The sequence below is a fragment of the Protobothrops mucrosquamatus genome, unplaced genomic scaffold (assembly GCF_001527695.2).
Source record: "Protobothrops mucrosquamatus isolate PMUCROS unplaced genomic scaffold, P.Mucros_1.0 scaffold2170, whole genome shotgun sequence".
Classification (NCBI taxonomy): domain Eukaryota; kingdom Metazoa; phylum Chordata; class Lepidosauria; order Squamata; family Viperidae; genus Protobothrops; species Protobothrops mucrosquamatus.
In genome coordinates this window covers 313009-329005 of record NW_015388264.1, presented here as the reverse complement: position 1 = coordinate 329005, position 15997 = coordinate 313009, and the positions used below count along the sequence as shown (strand labels likewise).

The following is a 15997-nucleotide window of genomic DNA, read 5'->3' as shown; positions in this document are numbered from 1 at the left end:
ATTTAAGTGATTGTCCACTAGGACTCTGAGGTCCCTCTCACAGTTACTACTATTGAGCAAGGTACCCCCTATACTACACCTGTGCATTTGGTTTTTCTTGCCTAAATGTAGACCCTTGCTTTTTTCACCATTGAATTTCATTTTGTTAGATAGTGCCCAGTGTTCAAGTCTGTCCAGATCCTTCTGTATCTTAAGCCTGTCTTCTAGAGTGTTGGCTATTCCTGCCAGCTTGGTGTTGTCTGCAAATTTGATGAGTTTCCCATCTATCCCCTCGTCCAAATTGTTGATGAAGATGTTGAAGAGCCCAGAACAGAGCCCTGGGGCACCCCACTACACACTTCCCTCCATGTAGATGCAGTTCCATTGAGGACTACATGCTGAGTATGGCCGGTCAGCCAACTATGGATCCATCTGGTGGTGATGCTGTCTACCCCACATTTTTCTATCTTGTCAAGTAATAGGTTGTGATCTACTTTATCAAATGCCTTACTGAAGTCCAAGTAAATTATATCCACAACATTCCTCTGATCCACTAATTTTGTCACTCAATTTCTATCCATCTCTTTACAATTTTGCAATAGGCCATGCATATTGCTCTTCAGTGATGAAGTAAAAGTATTAAATCAATTGGTGGATATGACAATGAAAAGAAAGAAAGACCATGCCTCAGCTATGATCCAAGAACACTGGGCAGGAATGAGGTGACTTGGAACAGATTTTCCTCCTTTAGATCAGATGCCTGAAGGCATAACTTTAGTGAAACATTGCTATGTGACACCTAAGTTTTTCTTAGTCTAAAATCACAGAGCTAAAATGGCATGCCATCAGAAGTCATTTTCATGCACACAGTTGTGGCTATTACTCTTGATGGCAGTGAGATTGCCTCTGAAGACCATCTATTGAGAGACTAGTAGACTTTGTTATGCAATTGGATGGCCACCATGAGACAAACTACTGGAATAAATGGGCCAGGTCACTTCTTATGTACTTACAACAGCTATTGATCTACTGAGTTCATACTTACGAGGGATTTCTGTCAATACTGGGACAAGGCCACATTTTCCTGCAGTGTAGACATGCCCTCCATCCAAGGTAATGGCGTCAGCTTCTCCTTTCTGTGAAGACCAATGTATTTTCTATCAGCAAACTCATTTCCTAATGCATGTCTTTACATGGTTAAAATGAATCATTCATGTTTAGCAGGGATCCCCAGGTTTAAAGAAGAAAAAAAACATTGAGTAGAAAAAAATCCCACCAACATTTTGAATAACCAATCTTGTCTAAGCACACTCTGTGGGGTAGAGAGATGATTGACCACTGAGAGAACAGAACTGAAAATTGGGCAGGGAAACAAGTGTCTTATAAATGGGCCTATCTGACAGGCTAGTATTATGCGAGAGTGCACTCAAGTCTACCTATTGTAATTTCTGTAATTTTAAACAAGAAGAAGAAAAAATGAATCGTTATCTTCTTTGTTGCCTGCTGTTGGGTCTTCTGGTTTCCATATATTTTTTTCCAAAAAAGTGGGGAGAGATTATCACAGAAGAGTCAAGGTAAATCCAACATTTTCAGGATCTTAGTCCATAGAAATCAAGCTACAAGAATTCCTAAATTTCCAAAAATCTCTATAGAAATTCCAAACACAACATAGTGGAAGGAATAATATTGACAATATTGACCTAACTGAACAGAGCAATAGAGGGGTGTACGATCTCATTCTATGGATGGACATTTTCTGGTTCACTTTGGGATTTAAATATCTCAGGGACCAAGTCATGTCCCAGAAGAAATAAAACACAAAGAGGACAGGTTACAATTCCAGTCAAAATAAAACAAAGGGAGAAAAATAATGGAGAGAGAGCTCCAAATGGAGGAGATAAAATGTAAACAGACCACTGAGCATGTTCCCTGGGAACAAAATGGCACTGGTACTGAGGACAGAGACAGCACAGTATGTGCAGACGTAAATCATGAACAGAAGCATCAGCTCTCCTTATACTGGTACTCTTCTAACTATTTCAATCATTCCCAGCTTAGAAAAATAGGGATTATAATTCAACATATCTGTAGGACCTCAGAGGGGAAAACACTGCACTATGCCCTCAATGCATTGTTGCAAAGGCCTCTTGCCCCATATGAAAGACTCATACCATGAGATTCAATGGGTATATTCAATTAACATGTTCCAGCAAAATCACAAACTTGCTTGTTTATTTTACTAGAGTCTTCTTCATAGATTGCACCCAGTGCCCTATATATTTTTTTTAAATTAACTAACATGCAAATCACTATTTTCAAGTGAAAAGATATGTGGAAACTTCAAACACTTACTATGATTTTGACAAGGCACTCGTCTGTAGTATCTGCAACAGCACATTCAATGTCACCATTGCTCTGTCCACTCCACACATCACATTTTTTCTGTTCAGCCTTGCCCACTGCACACCACACAATTCTTTCTGTGGTACCAGGATCTGGATCAGCTCTCTCTAAAGGACAAGAAAATACCTCAGTTAACCAAGTATTTAGATTCCTCAGAATGTGGCAAACTAATTGCTGGTAAACAGAGACCACTGATGTAAGAACCACTGTAAACGTCGGTGTACAATCTTTATACTCTAGACTCAAATAGGGTTATTACTGTCTATTCACTACAATGTGAAATCACAGCTCTCAGTTCTTTAGCTGTTGATTTCTTCCCAAGAACCTAGGTTGGTATAATGTATTGATGGTTTTTCAATTCTGGCCTTGATTATTAGTGTTATATTATTATTATATAAATAATGATATTCAACTGTCTTGATTGTTGTAAGGAAAATCAGCAAAACAAAATTGATGGGGAAAAGAACACAAAAAATGTCCTTTAAACTTTATAGCAGTTGGATTGCTTTTGTTCTAGAACACTAGTATACAAGATACCTAAAGGGTCATTTGGCCATTTTAATAATGGCAATAGCAGAAAAATAGTAGAAATTACAACATTTACATGATCCAATTAAAATATACCTGTACTAAGAAAAATTTTAGACCTCTTTATTGTATGCTCGAGGTTTACATAATTAAATCTTTTATTTAGCATGAAACGGTTTCTGCTCTAGCTCCCAGATAACCTAAAACAGGCTGCCTGGCTCCTGGGGAGTGCAACTTTTCTACCTCAGGTCACTTGAATTTTTATTTATTTATTTAGCATGTGGCAGCTTGAAAAAATGATTAAATGGTATACCCCTGTACTTAAAAAAAAGAAGCCCAGAAACTGAAATAGGTACTTGGCAAAAGAAAAAAAAAGTTTATATACTGTATGTGCATTTTGATCTTTAACCTTGCATTTATACATTTATAAATTTCACTTCAGTTTAAGTGTGTTTGTGTATATATGTATAATACCTGCACATATACATAGGTATTACCAGTGCTTTTTTTCTAAAAAAAAAAAAAAAAAAGGTGCCGGAACTCACACATGTCATACAACCCGCCTTGCCTACCCTACAAGGTTCCATCCAAAAAAGGTGCCAGAACTCCGTTCTGGGCGTTCTATGAGAAAAAAAAGCCCTGGGTACTACACATGCACCCTCTCTCACACACACACATATACATAGAGCAGGGGAATGGGAGGACATGGTGGCCTGTGTTTCAGACTGGATATTGTGGAAGCTGTTGCCACAGTGTCTCAATCTGGACAGAATTTTCTTAGGTAGTTTAGAGTCAAGTCAGCATGAGCACAGGAAAATTAAATGGTAATTTTCACTAGTGTGTCTCTGTAATCAAACTAGCATTTAATGTCTACAAAACTTTTTTCCTGCCTGGAGCTCATTCCACATTATGACATAAAATGGGGACTGTGACTTGTTGCTGTAATAGTTTTTTGTCATGATTTTCAAGAAGGAAAAATCTGGGTCCACACACTGACTTTTGCTTTATGGTTTGCTATTATTACCCTTTTTATTACTTCAGTGCTATCCTCAGCTAGCAAAACAGAGTAAAATATGGGTCTTAGCCACAAACAAGTTGGACCTAATCCTGTTATAACACTGATGAGCCAAAGCATAAAGGTTTCTACTTTGACAAAAGTTTACCATTTTCCTCATCACAGAGATTTTAGAAGCAGTCAACAGACTGAATTGCAATTAAGCTAGTAATGCTGATAGCAAGTGAACTAATTATTTTTTTAACAGTTTTCTAATGTCTCGTTTTTGATGGCTGGTGTTCATCACCGTGATTTCATAATGCATAACAAGTCCTGCCCAGTTTACCTCTTTTGAGATTCTTTATTGCAGCACAGTACTTAGGACCCAGGTAAAGTTCAGCATCTGCTCCTTCAGGCACTTGAACAAGACTGACTGTGCTGTCCTTAAACAGGAGATCTTTGCCAGAGTCAAGAGGGGAGCCAAAAAGTTGGCACCTTGATTGATCTTGCTTGTTCTGTTCCTAAAATAAGAGAAAAATGAATCAAAGAAGAATGAGATGAGATGGAATATGAAAATGAATGGAATATTTATTTTATTTATTCAATTTGGTATAGCTGTTCATCTCATTTTTACATGACTCTAAATGGTTTGCAATAAAACATGTTTTATATTATGTATATTACTATGTATATTAAGGTTATATATAATACAGGGGTGTCAAACTCAATTTCATTGAGGGCCGCATTAGCATTGTGGTTGCCCTCGGGGGGCCAGGTGGGTGTGGCCAGGGTGGGTGCGGCCTACTGGGTGGATGTGGATGGAGTGGGTGTGGCCTACTGGGTGGGCGTGGTTTCAGCAGGTAGCGGGGCGCTCTCCTCACACATATAATTTTCAATTATATGAAATTTATTAACCATTGCCGAAGAGACAGAGTGCTGTCCACCAAAAGAACTTATGTTCTCTATCTGACTGTGGTAGAAATAGTTCACAATATGAGGTCAGGAACAATTTAAAAGAATATTTCTTTGTTCTTTTTAAAATGAACTTCGTAGTACACAGATCAGCTTTATTTGTGGCATTCTCTTTTCATGTTATCATTTTCCTACTAGTAACTTTAATACATTATTCTTCTTTTAGTCCTTCATAAAATTTGAATTGAGACATTTGTGATATTTATTTTTGACCTCTGTTTTATAAAAAAGAAATACTTGATAAATACCAGCGCATAAGAGAGGAGTGCCCAGATTTTGCCTGCCCAGTCATCCACAGGTCGTGCCACCACAGCATGAGACGACACTCTAGCCAAGTGACAGGATTCATATTGTTCAACAGGCTTTCTGGTGCCATCAAGACAAAGTAACTCATACTTGCTTCTTTCTTCTGGACTATCAGCTGTGAAAAATGAAAGGGAACAGTGAGTGTATCTAAGAGAACAAAGTAGGCTCCATCATGTTGTTGTTGTTTATTATGTCGCTTGTCTTATTTAATGCCCAATTATTTCAAATATGAAAAATAAAGACAATAGAAAAGACAAGAAGCAGAAAGAAGGGTAGGGATGCCAGTGTAACAACATTTTAGAAATGAAAGGTCTGGGTCAAGAGCCAAGTCTTCAGACGCCTTTAAAACATGAACAGGGTGAGGACCATTCAGATCCTGGAGGGAAGGGGGCACCTCATTCTAAAGGGCAGGCACTGTAATGGAGAAGGTTCATTTCTGGGGTGCTGATAGATGGAATTGCTTAATTGAAGGAACAAAGAGTGCACCAAACCTGCCAAATTGAATTGGGAGACAGGCGGTCTCTCAAGTAATTATGGGAGACACGGAGTCTCTCAGATAACTCCCTATGCCATATAGGGCTTTATAGGTAACAACTAATTCCTTCAATGACACCTGGAAACAAACTGGAAACCAGTGCAGCTTGTGAAGTGAAGGTGTTACTTCAGTGCTCTTGCTGCTGCATTCTACCAATTGAAGCTCCCAGGTGGTCTTCAAGGAATCCCCACTGCAATGAGACTATTATATGATCAAAAGTGGAAAGGTTTGACACTACCCACAGTGGAAGAATAATTGGTGAAGATGATGGAACTTGCAGACATGGCTAAATTAACCTCTTTGATTAGAGAAAAAATGTATCACTAGATAAAGCTGTGCAAAGGCCTTTCTGAAGGTCACAGCTGACACCTGCTCATTTAGCAATAGCTATGACTCCAAGAAGACACCACCCCCCATGTTGTACACCATCCTTGAATAGGAAAATGTAGTCCCATACATTGTATGAAGGTTTGGATAGGGAGGAATTGACTCGGTCCTATTAATACCTATTAATATTAATGGCATACAAGGTCAGAGATTAAATATCTGCAGATCTGGGTGGCCAAACAGCCACAACCACTCAGTATTAATAGGACTGAGTCAATTCCTCCCTATCCAAACTTTCACACTCCTCAGGCATCAGGACAGAAACCCAACAGCTTTCTTTGTCTGACCAGGGTTGAAATATATAATTGAATTTTATTGGCATTACTGACTGTATCAAACCAAAACTAGTGGATGATCTCACCGAGTGGCTTCATGTTGATATTGAAAAGGAGAGGAGAGAGAATAGAACCCTACAGAACCATACACAGGAGAGGTTTAGGGAGTAATCTCCCTCCCTCCCCTCATTAAATTCAATTGGAACAGGTTCTGGGGAAAGAAACAGAACCACCAAAAAGTGGTGCCCCAATCCCCAACCAACAGAATTGTCTCAGTAGGATACCATGATTGACATATTGAAAGATCAAGGAACACAAGGATGATGTATCACCACCATCCCACTTCTGCTACAGATAATCTATAAGTGTGACCACAACAGTCTCAATACTAAATCATGGCTGAAATCTGACTGAAATAAAACTAGATAATCAGTTTTCTCCAGGATTCTCAATAGCTGCAAATCAAGAATCTTCTCAACAATCTTACATAGAAATTGAAAGTTAGAGGCTGTTTGATAATTATTGAAGACTGTTGGGTCCAAGGATGGCCTATGGGGAGGGGGGTGCATTACCACCTCTATTAAGGTTGGGACACCACTCCATCCATCAAAGAGGTTGACACTACAGCATGGAGCCATCTGTTGGTTTCAAAACCCAGAAGGGATCCAGATGTAGTAAACAGGTAACTGAACTGATAGCACAAAGAGCTCTGTCCACTTCCTCAGGAGTCACTGACTCAAAAGGAGTGATACAGTACAAGCCCTGGCACCTGTTTATTTCAGGCAGCAACTAGGGCCACAGTTGAACTGCCCACCAGGAAAACTCCAAGCTCTCTCTGGAACTCCACCCAGTTCATCAATCCCCTACAGCAGGGGTAGGCAACCTTGGCTTTTTTATGACTCGTGGACTTCAACTGCCAGAATTCCTGAGCCAGCATGGGAGTTGAAGTCCACGAGTCATAAAAGAGCCAAGATTGCTTACCCCTGCCCTAGGGCAGGTGAATCGAACAGATCCTGTCTCCCTTGCCTATTCAATGCAATACCATTTTTTTTCTTTCAACTATAGACCATCATACAATATCATAAACTGGTTTTGACATTCCTGTTTCAAAACCAGTTTGTCACATATTCTTGTAAGACTGTTGTTTGAGAAATTTCCACATTTAATGTTCTTGGTACACTTTGCTTAAACACATGTACAGTGCTGTTATATATATATATATAGATTTCACAGATCTATAAAAAATGCTAAGTATTTCTGGAACCCCTCTACAAAAATAGAGTTGAGGACCCAATAGATGAGTACTTGATCAAATGAAATCCACCTGCAAATAGTCATAGGTTTAAGCACTTATTAGTATTTGAACTTACAGGTTAGCATTTTCCCAAATTCATACCTAATACGATTGCCTCATTCACAAAAGCCACATCTCCTTTTCCAGACTTCAGACACCTTATGAAAAAAGGATAAAATATTAGGAAGGAGGTGGTGGTTAAGTATTACATTTCTTGCATATTATATGATGCTGTCACCAACATTTCTGCTTTTTCAAAAGAACAGAAACAACCTACCCAAACTGCCCAAATATAGATATCTAAAGCCAATGAGGCACTGGCTTAGGGCACCAAAATTTAGGATGTGCCAATACTACCCCTATTCCAAAAACAGGCGATTCTAAAAATACAAATCTTTACATTGATGGAAAGTAGCATCATCAGTCAATGTGACCTAAAGGCATCATTTATCCTCAAACAAACACTGTAGTCACCATAGTTTAATTATTGTTTCTTACCAAGAAAATGAATAAATATGAACTGAATAAAGAACTTTTACAGGAAATGGGTAGTAAGAATATGGAAGAATAATTAAGGCAGGAGGAAGACAACTGATTTCTCTCTGGTTAGGCAATTTGTCCATCTAGCCCAATATTGTTCAAACAGACTGGCAGCAGTTCTTTAGGATCTTAGGCAAAACACTTCGCCATCAGTGAAGACTGAAAACCAGAACTGTGCCTAGTTGAAGACCCTGAAATCTTTGGTAAATAAGATAAGCAATGAATTACTGACTTATATCTTGTTACAAGTAGTCCTCAACTTGCGACCACAATTGAGCTGAAAATTTCTGTTGCTAAGTGAGACAGTTGTTAAGTGAGTTTGGCTCAGTTTATGACCTTTCTTGCCACGGTAGATAAGTGAATTACTGTGGTTGTTAAATTAGTAACATAGTTGTTAAGTGAATCTGAGTTCCCCATTGACTTTACTTATCAGAAGATCGCTGTGATGGCTTTCCTGGTCACTTCCCTGGACAATTCTCCAGACAGCACTTCAGACGAGAAAGAACTGGGTCTAGGGACATGAGGGGGGGACATGGAGGACTGTCCAGAGATTGCCAGAGGCTTCGAGCCAGAAGCGGTGAGGCCAAGCATTGCAGAGCAATCACAGGAGGAGTGGCAAGACAAGCAGCCAGCTGAGCTAGGGACAGGAGAAGCACAGCTGCAGCTGGAAAGCGCAGAGACTTTGGGCAAAGAGGGTGCACAGCTGAAGTTGGACAGTGGAGATGAGGAAGAACTGCCTCCTCCTCCCAATCTGAGACCGCATAAGGCTGAGAGGAGGCAGGAGCAAAGAAGGTCAGCCATGCTATTTGCAAAGTGGCAGCCTCACTCCTCTTGATGGGTTGCACCAGGGAGTGATGAGCTCAGTGTGTGGAGTGAAACAACACTGGGAACAATGCATTTGTTTCCTTGTGGTGTGTTCTTTAGCCACCATAATTCTTCCTTGACTACCAGACCTGGATTCTGTATCTCGAACTTCAGATTGTGCCTCTTGAATTATGGACTTGCCTTTGCCTTGCAGACTTGCTTTTGCTTTGCAGACAAGCCCTTGCCCTTTGGACTGGTGTCGGGTTTTTCTTGAATAGCCTATTGAACTCTTTGGGGGTACTGCTAGTGTGGATGTGAGGAATTTCATGTGAAAACTATTTGGGGCTTGGGAAGCCTCAATAAAGACTTCTAATGCCGTTGGAGTGTGTGTGTGTGTGTGTGTGTGTGTAGAATAAAATAGTTACAAAAATTGATTACGTGACCCCAGGACACTGCAGCTGTTGTAAATATGAGTCAGCTGCCAAGTGTCTGAATTTTGATTATGTGGATGCTGCAAAGGTTATAAGTGTGAAAAATGGTCATAAGTCACTTTTTTCAGTGCCATTGTAACTTCAAATGGTCACTAAACAAACTGTTGTAAGTCGAGGACTACCTGTACTGAAAAAGGAAAATCTGGGAAGAAATGGATGAAAGGCAAATGGAACATATATGTTCCAAAAGGTTCACTATGGATAACATTTAGAGTTCCATTATCCAATAGAGGAGTTTAATACTGTACTTCTACCATGTAAAAATACTTAGCCTACTTCCCAAAGATGCTTTTTCATGAGGCAACTGGACTTTCTTGTTTTTCTTGGAAGACATTTCGTTTCTCACCCAAGAACCTTTTTCAGCTCTGACTAGATGGTGGGGGAATGGAAGGATTTATACTTCTTGTAGATATTGAAAGGACCAGCTGTCTGCAAGGAGTATAAATCCTTCCATTCCCCCACCATCCAGTCAGAGCTGAAGAAGCTTCTTGGATGAGAAGCGAAACGTCTTCAAAGAAAAACAAGAAAGTTCAGTTGCCTCATGAAAAAGCATCTTTGGGATAACTATGACCTGGATGGCTGAGAATCTCCATAGACACTTAGCCTATTTCTTGGTGCAGACAGTAATAGGACTGATCGTTGAACTGGCTGTGTATTGTCCTGTGTATTCTCCTAGAACTGGCTGTGTATTGTCCTAATTGTAGACAGCTAATATATTAACAAATATAAGCAATAAACAAGAGCTTATTGGGTATTCCCGATGGTAGCACTTTGTGGAAAAATGATCAGCTGAAAAACAATTATAGCACTCAGAATGGAGAAGGAATAGTTGGCATTATACAACAGGCTGGGAGCATTGTAGAGCACACCAGCAGTACTTTGCTGCATGCAGTGGAGGACGGCCAGGGGTATGATCTACAACAAATCTGAGCTACTTTCCAGGAGCAGGAGGGCTACTAACAATTTGAGATTTTAAAGAGCTCCATGCAGCACTAGTTCCCTACTACACATGCAACATGCATCTAAAAGAGGCTTGACTTCCATGACCATGTGCCTGACCACACCCTGAGGACAACATTGCAACATCATTTGGAATTACCCACCACTGCAATGTCTATAATAAAGCTCATGTATATGTGGCTTTGGGAACTTTAAAATGAGACTCTGAGTGATATTGCTCTTGTCCCCGTCTTATTTGATGATCCCTTGTTTCGTCTTCATTTCTATCATAGTTTTTTTTATTTCTTAATTAAATAGTCCTTCACAGTGCTTTGATTCTCCCTCCGCAAAGTGCCATTTCTCTGTTCACTATGCATAACAGCAAAGTGAATGCAGCAAGTCCTTTTTTGTCTATGCACAAATCTCCCAGAATTCAGTTCCCATGGGACCTAAGAGCAACTGGAGATTTCTTGGGATGGAGGGAGGTGTTATCGAGCTGCTTTGCCAGCTTCTTCCCCCATCTGAAAGAAATGGCTGATGGGAAAAAGAAGAACAGAAAATTTTGGCTCAATTGTGGTTGTACATTGAGGACTACCTGTATATGAAGGCTAAGGGGATCTGCATATCACCTAAGAGGGAAATGGAACAATAAGATTGTAATTATCTCTTAAATAAAGGTTGGAAGTCTGTCACATTTTTAACTTTAGTTTTTTTTCTTTCTTTTTCGTTTCCTACACTTTCTTATTTTTTCTCTTTTTCTTTCTTTTTCTTTCAAGTTGTTTTTTATTCTATGAAAAAGAAATCTTAATAAATGTAAATTTTAAAAAGGTGAGCTGAATATGAGGGCATATACTCTTATAAAATATATTTTGGAAGTAATTATAGAAGCATGATAAAAGTTTACCATGGCTTATGGAGGAAAGCATGTGTCACTTACTGATACGCTCCTGCATATCCAGCAAAGGGGTCATTCCAGCCACAGTTTCCAGCACAAGCACTGCACATATTTGGTACATTTTCGAGACCTGGGACACAACCACCCTGAAAAAATTTTCCTACAGCTATAAAAAGAAATCAGATGGGTAAGTCATTGACAGTTCTTTATTAGCAGCATACTATTTGAGAAAGTATGGTCCCTACAAGGTTGTATAAGTAGACACACTTTTTAGATCCTGTTCTGTGACTACATAAGGCAATAAAAATGTAAGGCAATAAATAATATTGTTTTATTTATGGAACATTTTACTGTAGCTGTGTTTATATGAAAAGAATATATGGAAAAGCAAAGAAAAAAGAAAAGATGAAGAAACATTCCTATTATTAAACACACATACACATCACACGGGGTTTTTTTGGAATAAACAACTTGGGCAGAGTGCAAAAAAGAGGGTAATAAATAATATACCAAAGAAATTAAGTATATAAGATAAGAAAAAGAAAAAGAAGTTTATGTAAAACTGGTTTATATCCATACCATTCATTCAGCGTTTCCATATAACCATATCTTTCTTTGCTTGCAAACTATCCTTCCTTTATCACACTCATAACTACTTCCTGTTTTGTTCTTTGTTTTAGGGACTTCAACAGATTATTCAAAACCCGTAAACTTCATGATACCAGCTTCATGATTATGACAATTCACATGGAGCATGCACTTTTATAAACTTTAATTGCGCCAGACCCATTGATTATTCTCTGGTATCTTCTTAGTTCCTCCTGTAGTATAATTTATTTCAGACAATTCTGTCCAGGATAAATAATGTCTTAAAGGAAGTATTGCCCTTACTGAGAAGCTTTTTGAATTCCATGAATTTAAGCACTATGTTTTTCCTAAAATTATTTCCATTATGAATACAGCTGGTAAATCTCTGAGGAATTGTTCAAAAAAAGGACTAGTTGGACCAGGAATAGAGGCTAATGATATAAGCTTGCAAAAACTTCAGACTAAAGGGAATGGAACTGAAACTTTGGTTCAATTTTTGATATAACTCTATTCTTAATATGAGCACTTGCTAAAAGCCAAAAAACTGTTATTATAAGAACTAATAAAGAGAGATGTATTTCTACATTGTACCAAAAAAAAACTATTACAGAAGGTTTTGGTGTCATTATTCCACACTGAGATAGCATTCTACTCTTTCTTGTCTATCTACAGTAGTTCCCCACATGAATTAATCCAAAAATATCCATGACCTAAATTTTATGTCCAGGATGACCTGTGCCCTCAGCTTGAAAAAGCTGATTGAAGCCATGACTTTAGGGAAACCTTCTATGATTGTGAAGTAAATATCCACTGTTCATCTCCCTTTCTTTTCTAGTTTCTTTCAGAAATTTATCATATCTGTCCTAGCTCTATAAGTGATAAACAAAGTATTATATACCCAAGGCAAGAGACAATTATTACAATTAATCCCTTCTTACAATTAGAAATATCCTCCAGCATATTCTCCATAACTTCTAAAAATGTTAGAAAACGGGCAAATTCTAGTACACAGAGCAAGCAGATTTAGCAGAGATCATTTAACCAATCAATTTGTTTTTTTCTTTCTGCTTTATTTTGTGTATTAGGTATTATGCCTGTATTATAATCTGTGGTTACTAGAATAAACTTTAGTTACTAAATTTGCCCCCAAACCTCAAAGTAAAACACCAACATGATTTTATATAATATGTATTTATAGTGAAGTGTGTTGATTTTGTTACAAATTGGTTACTTTTCAAAAGTTTTAAGTAAATCTGATTAACATGACTAGATCTTCCAGTAGCCACTGAACAACATAGATCATTATAGGACTTGGGCTATAGTTGACTCTCTTTGAGCTCAACTGAATCATAAAGTTGCTATTATAGAGGTAAAATATACATTGTCTTGAGGTCCCAGAGAGATATGCATGGGAGGGATGGATGGATATTAAGGCACCGGGTTAAAAAAGCAGGAGACTGTGAATTCTAGTCCCACCTTAGGCATGAAAGCTGGCTGGGTGCCTTTGGGCCAGTCACTTTCAGCCCAACCCACTCAGAGGGAGTGGGAGAGAATAGGAGAAGGAATGTGTGTAGGATATACTCTCTACCTTGAGTTATTTGTAAAAATAATAAAGACGGGATACAAATAAATAAATAAAATAAATATGAATGGAGGTAGATGATAAGTAGACAGATAGACAAATAGAGATATAGAGATTTTTCTTACCATTTTCTAACGGTTCCTCTTCTTTTCCACCCCACAGTAGCAATTTCAGTTCCAAAAGAATTCCCATTGGGATGTTCCAGCCTGCAGATCTTCCATAACCAGTGTGACAAGAGATCTTATTTTTGAGATCTCCAAGTGAAGGAACAGTTCCTTTCTTCACAACAGCAACAGCATAATAACTAGTAGAAGATACTGACAAGGAGAGAAGTAAAAATCAAATATAGGTTATAGCTATAGTCTCTATTTCCCAAAAAAATTAAACGCTGTTTAAAAAACACATTTCATTATCATGTAATATCCTATACTATACAGGAAACAGCTGGTTATATTAAGCAAAATATATATTTAGGAGCGGGCTTGCCAGTGTACTTCTATGATAATTGCTTGTAGTGTTAACGGGCTGAAACTATTTGTATAAATAAATTAAATAAATTAAAGACTAAAACACCATGACTGTGTTAGGGTGAAATTGACTACATCAAATGTAAAACATGGAAAACATTGAAAAAGAGGAAAGACATGCTTTCTCTTTCGATCAGTCCAGAGAGCTTCACTAGTTGGGGGCTCTGGTAAATGTGGTCCAAAGAAAACATCAGGCTACTATCACAACTAAAAGAGAGGAAGGAGTTGAAATTCTGAAAGGGGATTTCTTAAACTGACTTAGTTTCCAGAGGTTTGTGTGCAGGAGTCTAAGGCACAGCAGAAAAATCCTGAGCATGTGAAATTATCCTAGTACTGCATCCTTGAATCACAGATCCAAAATTCATCTTAAATACATTTTGAGTCTCAGAAGTCAGTACCAAGAAAGGGCATTGTGGTATTTCTCAAACTTGACAACTTGAAAATATATGGACTTCAACTCCCAGAATTCCCAGGCCTTTCTAGAGAATTCCAGTAGTTAAGTCCACACATCTTCATACTGTCAAGTTTGACTGGACTAGAACATAAACCTGGTATGCTGCAAATCCCCAAATCCAGTCTCTGGTGGCTTTATTTGAGTGAATTTCCAAGTGGATTCTGCATGGTGAGTTATAGCAACCCACACATCCAGTTTAATTCATATTAGCAACTTTATCTTTATTTCGTTATCAAATTTGGAAGGGCACTTATCTATCCTACAAAACTGTGGTTGGCAAATATCAACAATATTATAACAGAAAAAAATCCAAGATAAAGTCCTCTTATTAAAAACACAAAATATCTATGCTGTATGTCTACCCCAGAACTCCCAAATTAACAGCTTGGCCCAAATGCCTGGGGGAAGAGCCAGGTTTTCATGGTAGCCAGGTAGTATGGTTGGAGTTACCCATACCCTGAGCAGATCCCATGACAGAGAAGGGCCCACATCACCTCCCCTCCCAATGAGCAACCATTGGATGAATTATGCAGCCTCTTTGCATTTTTACATCAGTCCTATTAAAATTTACCTCCTGAGCCTCTTGTATGAAGTTCAGCTACAACAGGCTTTAGATAATAAGGGTTCAAGCTTGCTTCTAAAATAAGACCAGCATCTAAAGTGATGGCATCTGCTTCTAAGTTCTAAAAAACATAAAAGTAGGATAATGAGAGGATATTTCTTTGGCATAAAATATGTCATGAACGTAAGACAGTTATATCTCCTTGTTTCTTACTAGATCTGGAAATTAACATGACTTCCTTTTCATTCACAACGTGTTTGCCATGAAGAATGATAATGCTATCTTGAACAGAGCACTGGGCCTCTAGGTCAGTTGATAACTTTATGGTTTTCTGAAATTGACTTCTGGCCAAAGTCAGGGGCATTCACAGAGGAGATCAAGAAAGTCAGGATGATGGCTAAAACTGTATGATTGAAGCTAGGCCCCTTTATTATATGTTGAAGGGGAGGAAAGGGAAGGGAAAGGAAGGGGAGGGGAGGGGAGGGGAGGGAGGGGAAAGGAAAGGAAAGGAGAAGGGAAGGGAAGGGAAGGGAAGGAATGGAAAGGAAAGGAAAGGAAAGGAAAGGGAAGGGAAGGGAAGGGAAGGGAAGGGAAGGAATGGAATGGAAAGAAAAGGAAAGGAAAGGCAAAGAAAGGAAAGGAAAAGAAAGGAAAGGAAAGGAAAGGAAAAGGGAAGGGAGGATTTAATTTATTTATTTTATTTTATTTATTTGTTTGGATTTTTATCCCGCCCTTCTCCTTATGGACTCAGGGCGGCTGACAGCCTGGTAAAACAAATACAGAGATAAAAATACCCACTTTAAAACCTAATTAAAATGAAATATTTGATGTGGCCTGTGTCAATTTAAAATTATTCTTAAAACCCCACTAAAAATTCCCCCTAGGCCAGTCCTGCTTGTTGGAATAGCCATGTCTTAAGGGCGCGGCGGAAGGAAGGGAGAT

At 38.6% G+C, this 15997-nt stretch overlaps 1 protein-coding gene across 1 annotated transcript in view; it reads right to left on the bottom strand.

Annotated features, from left to right (window-relative positions):
• Positions 1-15997, bottom strand: part of LOC107294969 (ovotransferrin) — a 34192-nt gene that overhangs the window by 13331 nt on the left and 4864 nt on the right. Inside the window, exons 3-10 of the mRNA XM_015824248.1 lie at positions 15065-15176; positions 13638-13829; positions 11385-11508; positions 7776-7831; positions 5125-5297; positions 4251-4425; positions 2332-2489; positions 1025-1115 (exon numbers count right to left, since the gene is read on the bottom strand). Of these exons, the coding sequence (XP_015679734.1) occupies positions 1025-1115; positions 2332-2489; positions 4251-4425; positions 5125-5297; positions 7776-7831; positions 11385-11508; positions 13638-13829; positions 15065-15176 (1081 nt within the window). The remainder of the gene's footprint in view (positions 1-1024; positions 1116-2331; positions 2490-4250; positions 4426-5124; positions 5298-7775; positions 7832-11384; positions 11509-13637; positions 13830-15064; positions 15177-15997) is intronic.